Here is a 20,695-nt window from a genome sequence, read left to right on the forward strand (position 1 = left end):
ACCATCACTTCCCTTTACTGCCCTTAATTTCTGCCACCATTTGCCTTCATTGCCCTTAATTTCCTTCGCTACCTGCCTTTACTGCCCCTAACTTCCTCCATCACTTGCCTCCATTGCCCTTAATTTCCTCCACTACCTGACTTTACTGCCCCTAACTTCCTCCATCACTTGCCTTCACTGCCCTTAACTTCTGCCACCACTTGCCATTATTGCCCTTAACTTCCTCGCCTTCCCAAAGTTGGGTAAGCGAGGCACTGGGCATTGGAAAGGCAGTGCAATTGCTGGGGGGGGGGTTGTCCTCAAATTTTGGCATCCCTTCCACATGCCCCGCATCACAAGGCAGCGTGCGGCCCATGGGTTCTGTGTCGAAGTACTGTTGCAGCCCACTTGGAATCACCCGGAGAGAGGGGCAAGGTTTGCCACCTGTGAGGTCAGGTAAGCTTGGACCATCATAGGCACCCCACAAAATTGAGTTTCCAGCTCATCTCTTCTCCCAAGGGGCACCTAGCCACTGGGCACCTCCAGCGTTGCTTGAGAAATGTCTCCGCATCTCATCGTACGACAAAACACTTTGCTTAGCTGGCGGGATTCTAATCCGAGCCCGGTGGGAACAGACACACCAGCTGTCAAGGAGATGTCAAAGCTTCCAGTGCAGTTGATCTCTCGTTTTTCCAAACACCTTTATTCCGGCATCCCGAGATGCCCCCACGCTATATACAGATTTTATTTATACAACATAATAATGTACATGGCTTTTAATATTACATATATATATTCACACATGGATACACAAACCCTCATGCCGCTATCGGGGGGGGGGGGAGAGAAGAGGATTCAGTGGGGGGAGTGGGGGGAATTTTGGCCAGCCTCCAAAGCCCGCAAGGAGGGCGCCAAGTCCTATGCCATCTGGAAAGTTCTTTTTCAAAACCGCAAGCTCATTTTGTAAGTATGGGAAACGGCTGCGCATAAGAGGTCCGGAGTTGTCTCCTACTCAGAGTAGACCCGCTGAAGTGAATGTCATTCTTTTCAGTGGGTGTGCTCCGAGTCGGAATACACAACCCCTTGAACTGCAAAAAACCAAAATCTCTCTATTTCGTACAGTGTGATCGCACCTCAAACATATTTAACTTGCACAATTTCAACCACTGATGTCCAGCTGGCTGAAATCCCACAAGATAAATACAGGAAAGGCAGAGAATTTAAAAGCTCCTTCTGCACTGCTCAAGGCCCTCTCAGGGTGCCGTCTCCAGAAGTGAAGGAAAGCTCTCCCAAGAAGTCACACAGTCCCTGAAAGATCTCGCAAGAGCGCCCCAGAACTGGCACACCATTTCGGCCTGGTCTCCCCAAGCAAGGCAGAGACCTTGAAAGCTCTTTTTGCTCCAGGTCTGCTTGGGTTCCCCAGTGCAAAAAGAGTTTTTAAGCTCTCTGCCTTCCTTGGGGAGGCAAGGCCTTCTCGGCACACCAGCTCCAGAAACCTGGGGATACTTGTGTGAGATCCCGCAAGAACTCAGACAACCCCGCGAGGTCTTGCGAGAGCCAGCCCACTCAGCGCTCTGGCTAGGGAAGGACTCAGAAAGCTGGGGGCAGCATGAGCATACGGTTTTTGCATACATGCAGAAATCTCAGAACCAAACCCCCACGTGAGATGCGATCATACCGTTTGTGTGTGTTCCAAACAAACAGGGAGGCTTGAAGCGTGTTCCAATCGCGACGGAGAGAGAGGGGGGAAAGTAGAGAAGGAATCTGGAGCCTCTTTTAGGCAAGATGTTTTCCCCAAAAGATTTAAGGGGCAGGGGGGGTGAGTCCATTGGGATGGGGGGAATGCAGCCACCACCTCTGGCGAGCCCAACGCACCTTTGCAATGTGTTCCAAAGCAAGGCATTGTAGGAGGGCCAGCCGGTCGGCCAATGAGAGGGGGCCGGGGTTATAGCATCAGTGGGACCTGCCATATCAACAAGGTACTGTCTGTCTCACTGCTGGCTGGCAGTTTGCCATTGGAGTTGAAGTTCCGGTAGCCTCTCCCACCAGAAACCACAGCCAGGGAGGAGATCTCCTTGCGGTGAGCATCGCGGGCGCACGGCCGGTTGTGGACCCAAATGTCTGGGTCGTCGGCCATCTCGTAGACGGAGCCGTCCTCCTCGGTGTGCTCCGGGGCGTTCCCGGTGGAGGGCGCCTCTCGCATCGAGAGCAGCTGCCCGGGGAGGTGAGAGGTGGAACGGAGGCGGTACTGCAGGAGAATGCCCTTTTTCCGGAGCTCCCTCATCTGAGGGCTGTTCTGGGAAGCCATATCTCCTGGTTTGCTGTCCGGCTTTTCGTCCTTGGCAGATACGGGATCTGCAGAGGGGTCATCCTCCTTGTCGCTCTTGAGAATGTCCGGGGCCAGGGTGCTGAGGGCGACAGCCAGGAATTCCACCGGGCCACAGTGGCCATTAAGGGAGACCATGCCTTTCCCTGAGCAGTAGAGAGAGAGAAACTTTTAGGAACACAGAGACCAGCTTCATAGATAGCAGAAATTTGTTTTAAGAAGGGCAGTAGTGGTGCAGTGGTTAGAGGAGAAGAAGTAGAAGAAGAGGAGTTTGGATTTGATATCCCGCTTTATCACTATCCTAAGGAATTAAACCCCGCCATGGAGTGAGCTCCCGTTGCTCGGTCCCTGCTCCTGCCAAACTAGCAGTTCGAAAGCACGTCAAAGTGCAAGTAGATAAATAGGTACCGCTCTGTTGGGAAGGTAAACGGTGTTTCTGTGCGCTGCTCTGGTTCGCCAGAAGCAGCTTAGTCATGCTGGCCACATGACCCGGAAGCTGTACGCCGGCTCCCTCGGCCAATAAAGCGAGATGAGCACCGCAACCCCAGAGTCGGTCACGACTGGACCTAATGGTCAGGGGTCCCGTTACCTTTACCTTTAAGGAGTCTCAAAGCGGCTAGCATTCTCCTTTCCCTTCCTCCCCCACAACAAACACTCTGTGAGGTGAGTGGGGCTGAGAGACTTCAGAGAAGTGTGACTAGCCCAAGGTCACCCAGCAGCTGCATGTGGAGGAGCGGAGACGTGAACCCGGTTCACCAGATTATGAGTCTGCCACTCTTAACCACTACACCACACTGGCTCTCATCAGGCTAGGACAGTGCTTCCCAAACTTGGGTCTCTAGTGGTTTTTTCGGACTACAATTCCCATCATCCCTGACCTGCTAGCTAGGGGTGATGGGAGTTGTAGTCCCAAAACAGCTGAAGACCCAAAGTTTGGGAAACACTGGGCTAGGACCTGGGACAGACCAGGGTTCAAATCTGCCCCCCACTCAGCCATGAAGTTCACTGGGTGACCTTGGGCCAATCCCTACATCTCCCAGCCGAGCCTACCTCACAAGGTGGTTGTGGGGATAAAAGGAAGAGGGGGAGAAGAGCTACCTTGAGCTCCTTGGGAGGAAAACGCAGGATTATATAAATGCAACAAATGAATAAATAAGATGAGGGGGGGTGGAGGAGCAGAAGCAGATGCAATTCTCCCAACCTGGCTCCGAAACAAAAATCAAATTTCCGCTTCCCCTCCAACAACATGCGTCATGTGACTTGGCCACATGGAGACACCCCTCCCCCCCAAATCTGAGCAAAAAAATGATGGGATGGTAGCCATCTAAGTCCTACTTAGTGTAGACCCATTTAAATTAATGGAAGGTGATAGACTCAGGGGCTTCTTTGCCTTGCTGTCTGGGGCAGCTGGGAGCTGGAGTCTAACAGCACCTTGAGAGACGCATGTCCCTCACTGCTGCAACCTCCATCACCCTCTGACCATCACTTGCCTTTGCTGCCCCCTAGCTACCCCTATCTGTATCCAGGGCAGTTATCTACCAGCTCCATCTGGTACGCAGGCTGAGAGCCTACCTGAGACTGTTTCGCCAGAGTGGTGCATGCTCCAGTTATCTCCCGCTTGGACTACTGCAATGCGCGCTACGTGGGGCTACCTTTGAAGGGGACCTGGAAACTACAACTTATCCAGAATGCTAGACTGGTGACTGGGGGCGGCCACCAAGACAATATAACACCGGTCCCGAAAGACCTACATTGGCTCCCAGTACATTTCCGAGCACAATTCAAAGTGTTGGTGCTGACCTTTAAAGCCCTAAACGGCCTCAGCCCAGTATACCTGAAGGAGCGTCTCCACCCCCATCGTTCTGCCGGGACACTGAGGTCCAGCGCTGAGGGCCTTCTGGCAGTTCCCTCACTGCTACAGGGAACCAGGCAGAGGGCCTTCTTAGTAGTGGCACCCGCCCTGTGGAACGCCCTCCCATCAGATGTCAAAGAGATAAACAACTACCTGACATTTAGAAGACATCTGAAGGCAGCCCTGTTCAGGGAATTTTTTAATGTGTGACATTTTAATGTATTTTTAATCTTTGTTGGAAGCCGCCCACAGTGGCTGGGGAAACCCAGCCAGATGGGCGGGGTACAATTAATAAATTACTATTACTATTACTATCACAACTCTGACTTATTCTAATGTAGGCATGGAGGACCAGTGGCTCTGGGATTGGATTCTAGTTCCCATTATCCTGGCAGGGGCAGGTGGGATTCTGAGCCCTGCCCCATCTGGAAGACCACAGGTGTTCCCCATGCTTGCTGCAACAGAAGGAAACTCACCTGTGATCTTGGGGATCCCCTCCAACCTGGGCACAGGCAAAAGGACCAAGATGCCTTGGTCGGTGCCAACCCAGAGGAGGCCCTGGCAAATCAGAAGGCTGGTGACGCGGACATTCTTCTGGCCTGTGGGAAGAAATGGAAGGGCAGATTAACTGGAGGAGCAGAAGCTGTTGCCCATTTTTGGTCTGTAAAGGTAGATCAGCCACAAACTACCCCAAACCATTCTTCCTGGGACTTCTATAGCCATAGGGGACACCCGCCAGCAAGCAGAATGAAGCAACAGGAGACAGGAACAAGAAAGCCAATTGTACATCTGTCAGAGCTACCCTAGGTCCCAGCTCACAAAGGACCAACGCTGCTTCGTTGTTAAGTACAAAAGTCTCTATTGAAGTTCAGTTTCACTTCCAAAGCCGCAGCGCGCAGCTCTACGTCTCAACCGTTAGACCGCTGATGCTCCATCTGAGTCTCCTCCCCCTTGACACCAATTTAAGATTCTAGCCTTGCTCCACCTTTTCCGCTGCTCTTTCCTCCTCTGGGTCCGCCTGCCCGCCGGGGTCTCGCCCCTTCTAGCCTCCTCTGAGGCTGATTCCCCTGAGCCTTCTCCCTCCCTCCGGCGGGCTTTAGGAGCTGGTTCCCCATCCGGGTCTCCTGCTGTCCCGCGCGCCTGCACATTTGAACTTGGCGCGCGTGCCCAGCCAGCAGCTTTCCTCCTGACCGTTTCACTGCTGCTGTCACTGCTTCCCCCTTCGGGGGGCTAGCTGCAACTGACCTCCCTTCCGTTCCTCCACTCTCCGATGGAGGCGTGGTCAGCCCTGACTCCCTCTCTGGAGGAGACGCTGGCCCTGACACATGTGACTCTTCCCCCCCACTACGCTCTGGTGGGGAAACTGGTCCCGATCCTCCACTGCTGTTTTGGGGTTCCCCTCTGGCTCCTTGTTTCTGGTGCGTCCCCCCTGGGACCCCCCTTGCCCTGACCATCGGCGCCCCCTTCTGGGAATCTTCTGATTCGCTGGAGAAGCTCATGGAATCTCTCGGGCCACTGTCATACTCCCCTACGCTGCCCTCGGATTCTTCCCCTTCGCTCTCCAATTCCTCTCTCCCCATTGCTCCTGCTCCTGATTCCCTGACAACATCAAATTCAATAGACTGGCAGAATTGTACATCAGATTCACAGACTGGCAGAAGTCAGCCCTACCTGTAGATGATGCCAGGGACTAAGCCTACGACCTTCTGCATGCCAAACAGGTGTTCTACCGCTGAGCCCTTCCCCCAATGGCAAGTTAATCTCATTACTGTGAGCTGAGATCTGTTAGAAGCCCCCTTTAAACTGTATAGAAACTAATTCACATATGCTACTACAGCGGCAAGAATGTTACTCGCCCCAAAATGGAAAGAAGCAGAAGTCCCAGCAAAGGAAGGATGGATACAAAAACTTGTGGAATATGCAGAAATGGCGAAACTTACTGGAAGAGTAAGAAATTGAGATAACAAACTTCTTATTTTAAAAAATGGAAATGGTTTATTGAGTATTTAGAGATAAATTGCAAACAGATAAGAACATTGGCAGGATTACTGTAATAACCTGTGGTTTATGAGTATGAAGCAGATGAATAAATGAGCAAATTCAGTTAATTTGGATATGCAGAAGATATTAAAAATAAATTTAATTTAAACCACAGAAAGAGGGGGAAGAAGGTCGAAGTTTGAAATGTTAAAATGATTGTAAAATTAGTGAAGTGTATAAATCTGAAAAACATAAATGAAGAAGAAGAAGAAGAAGAAGAAGAAGAAGAAGAAGAAGAAGAAGAAGACCCCCTCTTCCATTCCCAGGGCTACAATTCCTAGAGTAGATGAACAGTCAACCTCTCTTCTTGGGGATCTCTGGGAATTATACTTCCGCAAGGGGAATATAGAGGTCTCCTTACAACTCTCAGCGCCCTTGACAAGCTACAGTTCCCAAGATTCTTTGGGGGAAGCCCATACTGTTTAAAGTGGTATTGTAGTGCTTTAAATGGATGGTGCAAATGTGGTCTGATAGAACAAAAAATGGACCAATTTGCCCCTTCTATGGCATGGGTAGGGGACGCGGGTGGCGCTGTGGGTTAAACCACAGAGCCTAGGACTTGCCGATCAAAAGGTCGGCGGTTCGAATCTCCACAACGGGGTGAGCTCCCGTTGCTCAGTCCCTGCTCCTACCAACCTAGCAGTCTGAGAGCACGTCAAGTGCAAGTAGATAAATAGGTACCACTCCGGCGGGAAGGTAAACGGCGTTTCCGTGCGCTGCTCTGGTTCACCAGAAGCGGCTTAGTCATGCTGGCCACATGACCTGGAAGCTGTACACCGGCTCCCTCGGCCAATAAAGCGAGATGAGCGCCGCAACCCCAGAGTCGGCCACGACTGGACCTAATGGTCAGGGGTCCCTTTACCTTACCTATGGCATGGGTGCCCCTTCCTTGCTAAAGGAGATGAGCCCTGCATTGCTTTCCACTCCAAGGGGACAATCAATTGGTTAACCCACTGCTGCAAATTAACATGTTTTGAGTGTCAAGACAGATTAGCTCTCCTGTCTCTCTGGTTAGCAACAGCATCAACGATGAACAGGAGGGAGGCCAGGCATGGATCCCACCCTGGAACAGGTGAAGTGGAGGAGAAGTGATCAAACAAGAGAGGGAGTTCGTGACTTAAGAGTTAGAGGGGATGGTTCCTATTCAGCAACACATCCAGCAGCCCATCTCCCCGGCAAGAATGGGAAGATCTGTCAGTATTCTGGGTTCCTCGATCTTATTTTCAAATGAAAACACGGGGCACGGTTTGAATTACAAGCAGCCGAATGAAAACAGTAAGCGAAATAGAGGATCAATGTATTCGATAAAAGTATGTTATATAAAGCCACAGATATGGGGGCGGGGGATAGAACCATCATGGAGGAAAGGCTGGGAAGTCAAAATATCGAGAAAAACATAGATTGAAAATTTGTGAAAATCAATAAAAAATTCTGTGCCAAAATTAAAACTATTCCAGCTCCTCGGTCAATTTCTGTTTCCCCTTTTTCAAATCTTTAACTCAGTTCTCCCCAGTTGCATGTCAGTTTGAGATATTATACACAAACAGAGAGAGCCCTCAAGAAAATTCATGAGCTTTTAGAGCAAATTTCGCCTAACCGTTTGCAATTTTGCCTAAGATACACTCTCCTTTTTATTACCTTTTGCAAAGTGATTTCCCCTAACAGAACTTGCCTTTTTGTGTATGTCACTAACACACACAGTTGTCATGTACACTTTGCACCCCTGTAGTGTATGCACTTCTGAACCTGTGACTTGGCGGGAGAACTTCACTGCAAAATTCGGAGGAGAGCAGATCTCGAAGGATCCCTGCATTTCGGTTCACAATCCGCAAGCTCCATGTCTGGCTCTGGGGTCTGCGGGGCCCTAAGCCTGTAATGGACTTGAGCCTGTTCAGATCTTAAATTCATAAGGCCACGTCTCTCTTAGAGCATAAGAAAAAAGTTGGCCGGAAAGTGGGAGAGAAGATGAAAGACTGGAAAGAGGATGCAACGTTTGATTTCAGCAATGCTGTTTTTTCCCTGCATTTCTCCTGTAAGGCTAGTTTCTTATTAACTGGGTTGCGACAACTTCTGTCATCCATATAAAAAGCTGTTAGCTCCATCAATAAGCAGAAACGCCTATTGATTAGTTCAGAAGAGAGTCTGGTTGATTGGGGATGGGGTCTTCTGCAATGCAACTGCTTTGTCTTAATAGACAGACCTTTACCCTAATTGTAGTGCAAAGGTTTGATTTTCTTCCACAACGTATTGTTTCAGAAAATGACAATGGGACACGATAATATATAATAATATTTCTAATCACTTGCCCTTCACCGTAAGTTCCCAGGACAGGTTGCGACATTAAAATGCAACATTGCGGCACGGTGCCAAAATCAATTTGAAACAACTTACAATCACAGAAATAAGGTGAGTGCTATAAATATACACCTTGACTGTTGAAAGCTGGGCGGGAAGAGGTTCAGCATTCACAAGAAACTGTATATTGAAGGCACCAGGTGGTCTTCGGTGCAAAGACAGTTTCACAACCATGACTGCAATCGCGGAGCAGGAATTCTAACATCGGCTGGTTGTTGTTGTTTAGTCGTTTAGTCGTGTCCAACTCTTCGTGACCCCATGGACCAGAGCACGCCAGGCACTTCTGTCCTCCACTGCCTCCCGCAGTTTGATCAAACTCATGCTGGTAGCTTCAAGAACACCATCCAACCATCTCATCCTCTGTCGTCCCCTTCTCCTTGTGCCCTCCATCTTTCCCAATATCAGGGTCTTTTCCAGGGAGTCTTCTCTTCTCATAAGGTGGCCAAAGTATTGGAGCCTCAGCTTTACGATCTGTCCTTCCAATGAGCACTCAGGGCTGATTTCCTTAAGAATGGATACGTTTGATCTTCTTGCAGTCCATGGGACTCTCAAGAGTCTCCTCCAGCACCATAATTCAAAAGCATCAATTCTTCGGCCATCAGCCTTCTTTATGGTCCAGCTCTCACTTCCATACATCACTACTGGGAAAACCATAGCTTTAACTATACGGACCTTTGTTGGCAAGGTGATGTCTGTACTTTTTAAGATGCTGTCTAGGTTTGTCATTGCTTTTCTCCCAAGAAGCAGGCGTCTTTTAATTTCGTGACTGCTGTCACCATCTGCAGTGATCATGGAGCCCAAGAAAGTAAAATCTCTTACTGCCTCCATTTCTTCCCCTTCTATTTGCCAGGAGGTGATGGGACCAGTGGCCATGATCTTCGTTTTTTTGATGTTGAGCTTCAGACCATATTTTGCGCTCTCCTCTTTCACCCTCAATAAAAGGTTCTTTAATTCCTCATCACTTTCTGCCATCAAGGTTGTGATGCTGATGTGTGATGACCCTTCATGGATCACTGCCTTGCCGTGGCGAAGGGGCTTGAATAACTCAGAGAAGCTATGAACTATGCCGAGCAGGGCACCCAAGATGAACAGGTCATAGTGGAGAGTTTCAACCAAACGTGATCCACCTGGAGGAGGAACTGGCAAGCCACTCCAGTATCCCTGCCAAGAAAACTCCATGGACAAAGACAACATCGGCTGGTAGGTTCACCCATAAACGCAAGCAAAATTTAATTCCTCCAGACCCGTAATGAAAGGGAAATATAGATGAGGATCAAACTGGTCTATCTCTGCCTCATCACCAAACAGCAGATCCCTACCCAAAGAAGATTCCTGAATAATTAGGAAGGCAGAAAGCAGTATTCTTCCATCAGCAAACCTTTTAAGTGGAGATTTCTAGCCTAGGTTTTCTTTGTGTTAGACTGGAAATGGTATTTATATCTGTTTTTATTGCTGCTGTTTTATGGCTAATCACTTTGGGACATTTCACGGGAAGGCATTCATAAAGCAAATAAATAAAGGCGGGCCGGAACAATTAATTCGGCAATATTGGTCTAACGGCACAAATTCTATTCTCGGAATCGCCGAGACGGTTGTATGTTTGGGTCTTAACGGTGTTTTATTTCATTGATTCATACAATGAATTTAATTAGGAATTATCAAGAACTGCTATCTTAATGCAATTAGTGGAGCGAGGGAATGATATGATTTTGGCGGGGGGGGCAGCGAAAGATCCGCAAAAGGAAAATGGGGGGAAACACAGAGGCACATGTGAATCTGCTTATTTTAGCTAAATTGTCTCGCGCCAGAAAGCAGAACCTGTTTTAATGAGAACCGGTGACCTTTCATTGTTTATTAGAAAGGTTTTATTTTTTCCCCAGAAGCCAAAAAATCAAACACTTCTACTTGAAATTGAAGATCGTGGATGGGATTCATTATAATAGCTCAACAACGGATATATGTTTGCAAATTTTATAATAAAAGTGCACATGACACCCACCCACTGCAAAACTCATTTGATCCAAAACCATAGAACAGGGGGGAGGATCATAGGTGGTCATAATCCCCAACCTTGACCAGGTAGATGAAAGGTCCAACAATGTCTTTCCCCATCCCAGATCATCACTCACCTTCCCTGCCTCCCTAGCTGCCTCCATCAGAACTCTGCCTTCTTTGAATGCAGGGGTGTAAAACATTGTGATGGAGGTAGCTGGATGGGAAGTAAAGGCAAGTGATGGTCCAGTTCAGGGATGAGGAACCTGCGGCCCTCCAGATGTTGCTGGATGATGGTAAAGAACAGTGGGCACTGGGGTCCGACAACATCTAGAGGGCTACAGGTTAGCTCCCCTCTGGTTTAAAATATCTAGCCCAGCTTCCTGTTCTTGCAGATGCCCTAGTGGGAAGGCCGAATGCAAGACCTGGGTGGGACAACTTCTCCCTTCCTGTAATTCACAGCAAGTGGCCTCCATCAGTGGAGGGAGAAAATAGCAGTGCTGGATAGTAGCCATTGACAGCCTGGTCTTCTTCCATGAATTTGTTGAATATCTGCAGAGGAGGGCGACCAAGAGGATGATAGGTCTGGAAATCAAGCCTTTGGATGAACGGATGTGGAAGTTGGGTATGTTTAGCCTTGGTCGGAGAACATCTAGAGTGCTGTGTTCAGTTCTGGGCAACACAATTGAATGAGGATGTTGACGAGATGGAATGTGTGCAGAGGAGGGTGACTGAGATTATCAAGGGTCTGGAAACCAAGCCATATGAGGAGCAGTTGAAGGCGCTGGGTATGTTTAGCCTGGAAAAGAGGACACTGAGAGGAGTTATGATTGTTGTTGTTGTTTAGTCGTTTAGTCGTGTCTGACTCTTCGTGACCCCATGGACCAGAGCACGCCAGGCACTCCTGTCTTCCACTGCCTCCCGCAGTTTGGTCAAACTCATGTTAGTAGCTTCGAGAACACTGTCCAACCATCTCGTCCTCTGTCGTCCCCTTCTCCTTGTGCCCTCCATCTTTCCCAACATCAGGGTCTTTTCCGGGGAGTCTTCTCTTCTCATGAGGTGCCCAAAGTATTGGAGCCTCAGCTTCAGGACCTGTCCTTCCAGTGAGCACTCGGGGTTGATTTCCTTCAGAATGGATAGGTTTGATCTTCTTGCAGTCCATGGGACTCTCAAGAGTCTCCTCCAGCATCGTAATTCAAAAGCATCAATTCTTCGGCGATCAGCCTTCTTTATGGTCCAGCTCTCACTTCCATACATCACTACTGGGAAAACCATACCTTTAACTATACGGACCTTTGTCGGCAAGGTGATGTCTCTGCTTTTTAAGATGCTGTCTAGGTTTGTCATCACTTTTCTCCCAAGAAGCAGGCGTCTTTTAATTTCGTGGATGCTGTCACCATCTGCAGTGATCATGGAGCCCAAGAAAGTAAAACCTCTCACTGCGATATGATAGCCACCTTAAAATATCTGAAGGGCTCTCCCATGGAGGATGGAGTGAGCTTGTTTTCTTCTGCTCTGGAGGCTAGGAACCGAAACAATGGCTCCCAAAAAGGAGATTTTGAATGAACATCAGGACAGTAAGAGCTGTTCAACAGAGGTGGCTATCAAAAGGTGGTGAACTCTCCTTCCCCGGATGTTTTTAAGCAGAGGTTGGATGTCTGTCTGTCAGGGATTCTTTAGCGTTGATTCCTACATTGCTGGGCGTGACCTTCCAACTCTAGAATTTCCATCCTCTTTCAATGTCCTCTAAGTGGGTGGCTGTTGCGGCCTCTTGTGAGAGCAAATTCCGTTTTTTAACTACTCACTTGTGCGAAGAAGGACCCTGTCCCCAAAACCCACCAACACTCAGCCAGGGTGAGGCCGGCCATCCCACTCAACACATGAGGTGGTCTCTCTCACAAGGGTTGCCGTGAAAGGACACCAATTTCATATAGTGATTTCTTAAGTCGGGCCAGGCATCCAACTGAGGGAATCTGTTGTTGATTAAATGCACATCTCTGCTGATTAAACCTGCATATATTTGCATATGAAAAGAGCGAGGACTTGTGGGGGAGGGACGAATGCAGGCTTTGCTTTTAGACGGCAGCCTGCTGTGACCACATCTCAGAAGAAGCCCCCACCCCAACCCGCAACATCCCCCCAGACACTCTGAATGTGGTCCCTGCCATCTCCAGCTTTCGTAAGTCACCTTGTAAAAAAAATAATAATACTTGAAACCTTTCTAAAATGTGATGCCCGATCAATTAAAGGTAAAGGGACCCCTGACCATTAGGTCCAGTCGTGACCGACTCTGGGGTTGCGGCGCTCATCTCGCTTTACTGACCAAGGGAGCCAGCGTACAGCTTCTGGGTCATGTGGCCAGCATGACTAAGCTGCTTCTGGCAAACCAGAGCAGTGCACAGAAATGCCGTTTACCTTCCCGCCGGAGCGGTACCTATTTATCTACTTGCACTTTGACGTGCTTTCAAACTGCTAGGTTGGCAGGAGCAGGGACTGAACAACAGGAGCTCACCGCGACCTTCTGATCGGCAAGTTCTAGGCTCTGTGGTTTAACCCACAGCGCCACCTGCAATCAATTAGCAGGGCCTAAAATACCCCTGCGTAAATGGGGAGTTGCCAGTAAAGTGATCGGGTTTCGGTAGGAATCAATTGACCTGACCAATGAATTGATTAAAAGAAGGGTGAAGAAGCTCTGGGATGGGGGCTGGATGGAGCCCTCAAAAACCTCTCTGCCCTGGTCCTCCGAATGCTCACCAGGCCAGAACCTCTCACCACACTGATTTTGTTTCCTCCCTTATCTTCCTGCTAGGTGGGACACATCCTTGAGGTCTGATGATGCCTCTTGCATGGAAGACGGAGATAGGTTTTTGTACAAAAGCAAGCCCTCTCTACAAAGGTAAAATTGGCCTCTACTGCCTTGCCCACTTTTCCTTCTAGCCCTGCCCACCCCTCGCATGCTGCCCTTGGAAGATTATGTGGGAGGAAATGTGGTCCTAATCTAGAAAAAAAGTTCCCCCAGCCATGGATTAAATGGCTGATGCCATCATTTCTAGGGCAGGTTCTGCTTAAGGCACCCTTGAGCCACAAGTCTAACTCAGTAGATGTTTTGCAAGGATAAAGCACAGGGAAGGCAGAGACCCACAGATTCCAAATTACACTGGAAGGGCTGTAGCTCAGAGGCGAAGCTTCTGCTCTGCATTCAGAAGGAGTAGGCAAGGCCTCAACCTTAAACCCTGCCGGCCAGTGAAGGCAACACTGAGCTAAGGACTAAGGGTCTGACTCCTTCAGAACTATGAGGACTAGAAGAATGCTTTGTTTTTAAGGAAAAGACTGTAGCTCAGAGGTAGAGCATGCAGAAGGCCTCCATTTCAATCTCTAGGTAAGATCTCGGTCCGAACTCCTGGAGAGGTGCCTGCCGGTCTGTGTGGACAACACTGGGCTCAATGGACCAACGGTTTGACTCAGCATAAGGCAGTAAGTTCCAACAAGCTTTTTGCAAGAAGAATTGAAGAGTAATGCATGGGAGCTACAAGAGGGGTTCCACCCAGATCATAGCGATACTGATAAGGCATCTTGTGCCCCCTGCTCTTCGGGGAAGAGATGGCGGGTGGGACTCTTAACGGAGAATAAATATTTTATCTCGGAGGCTTAATGCCGCAACGTCAGACTCCGTCCCGGCTAATAGATCTACTGCTTTTAAAAGGCCGGGGCCTCTCTGCGAGAAAGACTTTATTAACGGCCTGTCTAGTTAAAAAGGATGAGAGAGCTTAAGTTCAAATATGCATTAATACCAAAATTAAAACGCTCGCTCCGAGGGAAGGAGAAGAGAAGCAGCGATTCTTTTTTTAAAAAAGGGGGTCTTTTTTTAAAAAAAGCTTTTTTTAAAAAAAAAAGGGAGAGCCATGAAACACTTTAAACAGCTAATGCATTTAGTCCTAATTGCACAATTACTCCATCTTGCAAATGGAAGAAAGTGGGGAGGGGAGAGAGAGGTCTGAGAAAGGCGCAGGGCAGGGTGGCTGCAACAGAAATAAAATTAACAAAGAATTTGTGGTTGCGGTTGTGGTGGTAGTTGGGTTGACTTGGCACAGGGAAGGAGAGATGGAGCTATCAGGTCCAAGCCCACTTCTCCAAGAGCTGCTCAACAGTGGAAGAAAGATGGGGAATATTCAGGAGAAATGATTTTGAGGAGATATGGTAATTTCAATGAGTAAAACTTAGTTGACCCTCCCAGACATGCATGGCCTCACAGTGGTGCCAGTTTGGGCTGCCAGGCCAGGAATATCCAGAGCTATTGTCACTGTTGGTGGTCCCATGCCTACCTGGCAGGGCAAAAGTGGTCCGTGTGGCGATGTTGATCTCCTGCAGATGCTCAAGCGTTTCGGTGTGGAAGAGCCGGACGGAGGAGCCGCAGGAGAAGGCCATCCACACGCCGCTGCCCGCCTTGATCATGTGGGTGACGCTTGCTTCTTCCTCCGGGTGGGCCTCAAATGTTTGCTGCAAGGAAGGGAAGAACACAAGGTCAGGAGAGCCTTGCGGCTGGATCAGGCCCATCTGGACCGGCCACCCTCTTCGCAGAGTGGCAAAGGGTTGTTGTTGTACTGTAATCATCATCATCATCATTTTATTATTTATACCCCACTTCCCTGAAGCGGTGGCAATAACTTTCTTATTTAAGAGTTAGCCAAATTCAGGGAAGATGGGGGCAGTGCCTGTTAACTACGATAGCAAAACAGAGACTCCATGGACAGGAGCAGTGTACCCTGAATACCAAACACTAGAAGGAAACAACAGCTGAAGGGAGGCTATACAAGAAGCATCCTGCTAGCAGGCCAATCTAGTTCAGCATCCTGTTCTTACAGTGGCTTACGGGAGCAGGGCATGGACGCAGTTTGGGATTCCCACTTGTGATTCTGACAGTGGAGATAGAAAATCTAACCATCATGGCTATTAGCCATTGATACCCTTCTCCTCCATGAATTTCATAGAATCTTAGAGTGGGGGAGGGGGCTAAAGGACATCTTGCCCATCCCCCTGCAATGCAGGAATCACAGCCCAAGAATCCCTGACAAATGGCCATCCAAACTCTGCTTAAAAGCCTTCAAGGAAAGAGAGTTCACAACCTCCCAAGGAAGACCTCTAAGCAGGGCAGAGTTAAACTGCGGAACTCCTTCCTGCAGGAGGCAGTGATCGCCACCAACATGGATTGCTTTAAAAGAGGATGCTGCTGCTGCTGATGATGATGATAATATTTTATTATTTATACCCCACCCATCTGGCTGGGTTTCCCCAGCCACCCTGGGTGGCTCCCAACAGAACATGAAAAACACAATACAGCATTAAACATTAAAAACTTCCCTAAACAGGGCTGCCTTCAGATGTCTTCTAAAAGTCATATAGTTGTTTATTTCCTCAACATCGGATGGGAGGGCGTTCCACAGGGAGGGCGCCACCACCGAGAAGGCCCTCTGCCTGGTTCCCTGTAACCTCACTTCTCACAGGGAGGGAACTGCCAGAAGGCCCTCGGTGCTGGACCTCAGTGTCCGGGTAGAACGATGGGGGTGGAGACGCTCCTTCAGATATACTGGACCGAGGCCGTTTAGGGCTTTAAAGGTCAGCACCAACACTTTGAATTGTGCTCGGAAATGTACTGGGAGCTAATGTAGCTCTTTCAAGACCAGTGTTATATGGTCTCGGTGGCCGCTCCCAGTCACCAGTCTAGCTGCCGCATTCTGGATTAGTTGTAGTTTCCGGGTCACCTTCAAAGGTAGCCCCACGTAGAGCGCAATGCAGTAGTCCAAGCGGGAGATAACTAAAGCATGCACCACTCTGGCGAGACAGTCCGTGGGCAGGTAGGGTCTCAGCCTGTGTACCAGGTGGAGCTGGTAGACAACTGCTCTGGACACAGAATTGACCCACGCCTCCATGGACAGGGGGCTCTGGTAACTGGTCCGTTTTGAGCGGCCGCCAAGCCACAGCACCAGGCAACTCTTTTCTGCTCTCCCTGCCATGGAGAGATCCAGAAGCGGAGACACCCACAAATCCATTGCTTGTTTGCAAATCCACAGCAGCAGCAAGAAGCTGGCATCAGAGCTATCAGAATTCAATTTTTGCTTAATAGCGGAGGGAGGGGAAGAGAAGGGGAAATGGATTTTCGTTGTTGCAGATCCCAAGAAGTCCACCTGCGCACATCCTGGGGGTTTTAGGGAAGGGTGGGGGGTGTTATTCAGCAAGTGGAACCGAAGCAGGCAAACAAACCAACTGCAGCGATGGACTCACAAAGATGCAATTACCTAAGAATTTAATTCACTGGCCTGTCAGGTTCCAGTTGCTCTCTCCCCCTCTGACATGTCAGGCTTTTACAAGCCCTTCTGAGGCTCAGCACAGGAACCCAACAATCCCAATAAATCCCAGGCAGGGGGCAGCTCCCTTTTTCAACCAGCCTTTTTTACATGGAACGACAAGGACTAGAAACTTGTTTTGTTTTTCAGGAAAGGGCCACTGCTTGGTGGCAGGGCCCATGCACCTGTTATAAGAATTTTAAGGTCTTATACATTTAAAAAATAGATGTTCGTAAATGTACCAAGCAAGCACATACAAATATGCATAGACCACATGTCTGAAACCCACAGAAAAGTCCTGAAAGCATTTTCTCTCTCCCAAATTGACCTCAGATATATTTCTCTGCAAGGTCGAAGGAAATGGGGAGCAGCCAAATCCTGTCTCAAGGGCACAGTTAAGATATGAATAGGGTGAGCCTGTGACCTGGATTCAGGAGTTGAGTAATTATCATAACAAAAGAGTGGCCAGGATGCCCAGGTAATCCAATCAGGTAACCTAGCAGACAGGAGAAAAAACAACACACTCAGATTTCTGTTGTAGTCCTCTCCATCTCTGATGTATCTGGGGGGTGGCCTTGGGCTACACCCCTTCTGTGATGTACGTATGTTTCTGGGGTTGGTCTTGAGCTCCAGGGTGGGCAATTTCAATGTCTATATAAGGGCTTGCACACCTTTGTCCTGGGTCCTCCTCGTCTCTCCTGTGTGTTTGGGGGGGGGGGAGCACCCTTTAATAAAGATCAGGCTTATAGTCGCTTTGCTTTTGTATATCCTGGTCTGGTCTCTGTTCATTTCCCGACCGGTTTGAGCCTTAAAAGGTACGCTCTCTCCAATCCGGCCCAATCACCATCTAAATCCGGCCTGCGGATGGCTCGGGAATCAGCGTGTTTTTACATGAGTAGAATGTGTCCTTTTATTTAAAATGCATCTCTGGGTTATTTGTGGGACATAGGAATTTGTTCATTTCCCCCCCAAAATACAGTCCAGCCCCCCACAAGATCTGAAGCACAGTGGACCGCCCCCCTGCTGAAAAAGTTTGCTGATCCCCGCCTTGAAGGGACCCCTCAATATTCTTATTTCACACCCCACACGAAAGGAACCAGGTTCACCCCCCCCCTGCATCTTGAGGCAGGCCTTGGAGAAGAAGACCCCCACCTGAAAACCCAGAAAGCCATTGCTGCCAGCCAGTGCAGACATTAATGGGATAGATGGACTCTTTTGTTAGGCAGACTCATACATGCCTGTGTCGTAAGGCAGGGCTAGCCAACATCAATATGGCTCCTATCAGTCGCTCTGCTTTTGCCTCTGGCCCCCGGATTGCTGCACAGGATGGAATGTGGCCCTCAGGCTAAAAGAGGCTCCCCAAACCCCTAATCTCTTCAATACAGCAAATGCTTTCCCCCCAATTCCATTTCCACCCAAACAGCAAAACTACCAGGGATGTTTTGTTACCGCGCAACCCTTCTCTGCCCTCCTTTCTTATCAGTAGCAGCAATTGCCTGCGGTCGTCAAACTTTCCCCTCATTCACCATGTAGGAAAGCGTGGTGGCCGATTGCAATCCAGCCCATAAAACAAAGGTGACATTTTTACACCGGGCTGTTTTTGGAATTGCAGGTGGCAAATACTTTTTAAGAAAGAAAGAAAGAAAGAAAGAAAGAAAGAAAGAAAGAAAGAAAGGGAGAATGAGAGAGATGCCATTGGCATAACTTGGTGAACTGGAAATTTATTTTAGTTTAGTTGGGGTTTAGTTTACGGTTACTTTAATTTGGGTATAACTGCAAACTGTTTATTATTGTTGTTATTGGTTTTTATTGATTTATTGGTTTGCATGTTGCTTGTATAGGATATCTTGTTTTTTAAAAAATGTTTGATGTTTTGTGTTTTATATGTTGCAAGCCACCCAGAGGGGCTGGGGAAACCAAGCCAGATGGGTGGGATATAAATTAAAAAATACTATTATTATTATTATTATTATTATTATTAGCCATCCCACAGGAGGCTAGCTTCTCTCCGGCTCCTGTGAAACACCCTTACTATCGACCGTTTTATTCGATTTCTGTCCTAGTTTTTTTAATACAAAGATGACTAGGGCGGTTTACAGTACAAAAACATGAAGTCGTAAAAGTACCATAAAACATACCATAAAACAACATTTTTTAAAAAGAAAATGATCCGGCTGCCTGCTTCCACCTCCGAAAGATGTTAGTGTGCAAAAAGTTACCCTTGATTTATGTGCCGAATTGACGTAACAGCACACAAAGATCCCGGGCTGCTGGATCAGGCCAAAGGGGGAAACCTGCAAGCGGGGTTTGAGCACAATTTCACTCTCCCCTCCTAACTGTGTTTACAGCAATGGGTATTCAGAAGCAGAATATGGGGGGCAGAACATAGCCATTGTGGCTAGTGGCCCTCTTCTCCGTGAATCTGTCTAATCCTATTAAAGCCAAGCTGGTGTGCAAGGGACGTGGGTGGCACTGTGGGTTACACCACAGAGCCTAGGACTTGCCGATCAGAAGGTCGGCGATTCGACTCCCTGCGACGGGGTGAGCTCCCATTGCTCGGTCCCTGCTCCTGCCCACCTAGAAGTTTGAAAGCACCTCAAAGTGCAAGTAGATAAATAGGTACCGCTCCAGCGGGAAGGTAAACGGCGTTTCCGTGCGCTGCTCTGGTTCGCCGGAAGCGGCTTAGTCATGCTGGCCACATGACCTGGAAGCTGTACACCAGCTCCCTGGGCCAATACAGTGGTACCTCGGGTTACATACGCTTTAAGTTACATACACTTCAGGTTACAGACTCCACTAACCCAGAAATAGTGCTTCAGGATGAGAACAGAAATCATGCAGCCGCGGCACGGCAGCAGTGGGAGGCCCCATTAGCTAAAGCGGTGCTTCAGGTTAAGAACAGTTTCAGGTTAAGAACGTACCTCCGGAACGAATTAAGTACTTAACCCAATGTACCACTGTAAAGCGGGATGACCGCCGCAACCCCAGAGTCGGCCACGACTGGACCTAATGGTCAGGGGTCCCTTTACCTTTACTAAGCTGGTGGGCATCCCTGCCTCCTGTGGCAGAGAGTTCCATAGTTTAACTCCGCGCTGTGTGAAGAAGGACTGAATCTTCCCACATTCAGCTCCATTGGAGTTTCAGCGTTGCGACGCATAAATTTAGATCAGGTCGCCTCATCCCCCACCCTTTCTCTAAACTAAAAAGCCTCAAATGCTGAGACCTCTCCCTAGACGGGAGCCCCCTTCACTTTTTAAGGCTGCGAGTTTGAGTCACCGTCTTCCCCACTCTAACTAGATGTAGATGACACCCACAAATCAACCGCCTGCGAACTCTCTCCCCTCTCTCTAGAACAGAAATACAGTGTATTCCACCACCCCCTTCCCTGGGACTGAGGCTCCGCTGTGCAGCATTCCGGCTCGGCGCGACCATCTTTTATTGCCTGCATTATAAAACCCAGAATATTATATTGAAAACGCTGACACAACCCTACCCACGGCGGGAACGGCGGCATTTATGTACCTCGAAATGTCTATATAAAAACAGCGCTCCCATAAATCCCGCCGGGCAGCAAGGGAGGCGTAAAAAGTCATATTAGTATTGACGAGGCATCAAACTTCGGCTGACGGAAGGTGCCAAGGCAGAGGAGGTGCCAACATCCTCCCCCCACAATCAGGGGAAAACAGAGATTGCTGGAGCAAGCAGCTTGGAGGTGGCAGCGTGTATGTGAAGGTTTGTTCACATGTACAGGCCTGGAAGAACACAATAACTGCCTGCAGGATCAGGCCAATGGTTCCTGGAGAGCTGCTG

General features: G+C 48.8%; 1 protein-coding gene across 20 annotated transcripts in view; it reads right to left on the minus strand.

Annotated features, from left to right (window-relative positions):
- Window positions 1-661: 661 nt before the first annotated feature.
- ARHGEF10L (Rho guanine nucleotide exchange factor 10 like) overlaps window positions 662-20,695 on the minus strand; it is a 147,243-nt gene continuing 127,209 nt past the window's right edge. For all 20 annotated transcript variants that reach the window (XM_083628472.1, XM_083628486.1, XM_083628473.1 and 17 more), the window contains 3 exons: window positions 14,867-15,041; window positions 4,634-4,756; window positions 662-2,451 (listed from right to left, as the gene is read on the minus strand). In XM_083628472.1, coding sequence (XP_083484598.1) covers window positions 1,925-2,451; window positions 4,634-4,756; window positions 14,867-15,041 — 825 coding nt within the window. In that variant the 3' untranslated portion in view covers window positions 662-1,924. The remainder of the gene's footprint in view (window positions 2,452-4,633; window positions 4,757-14,866; window positions 15,042-20,695) is intronic.

This window comes from Podarcis filfolensis, assembly GCF_964270895.1.
Source record: "Podarcis filfolensis genome assembly, chromosome: 8".
Classification (NCBI taxonomy): domain Eukaryota; kingdom Metazoa; phylum Chordata; class Lepidosauria; order Squamata; family Lacertidae; genus Podarcis; species Podarcis filfolensis.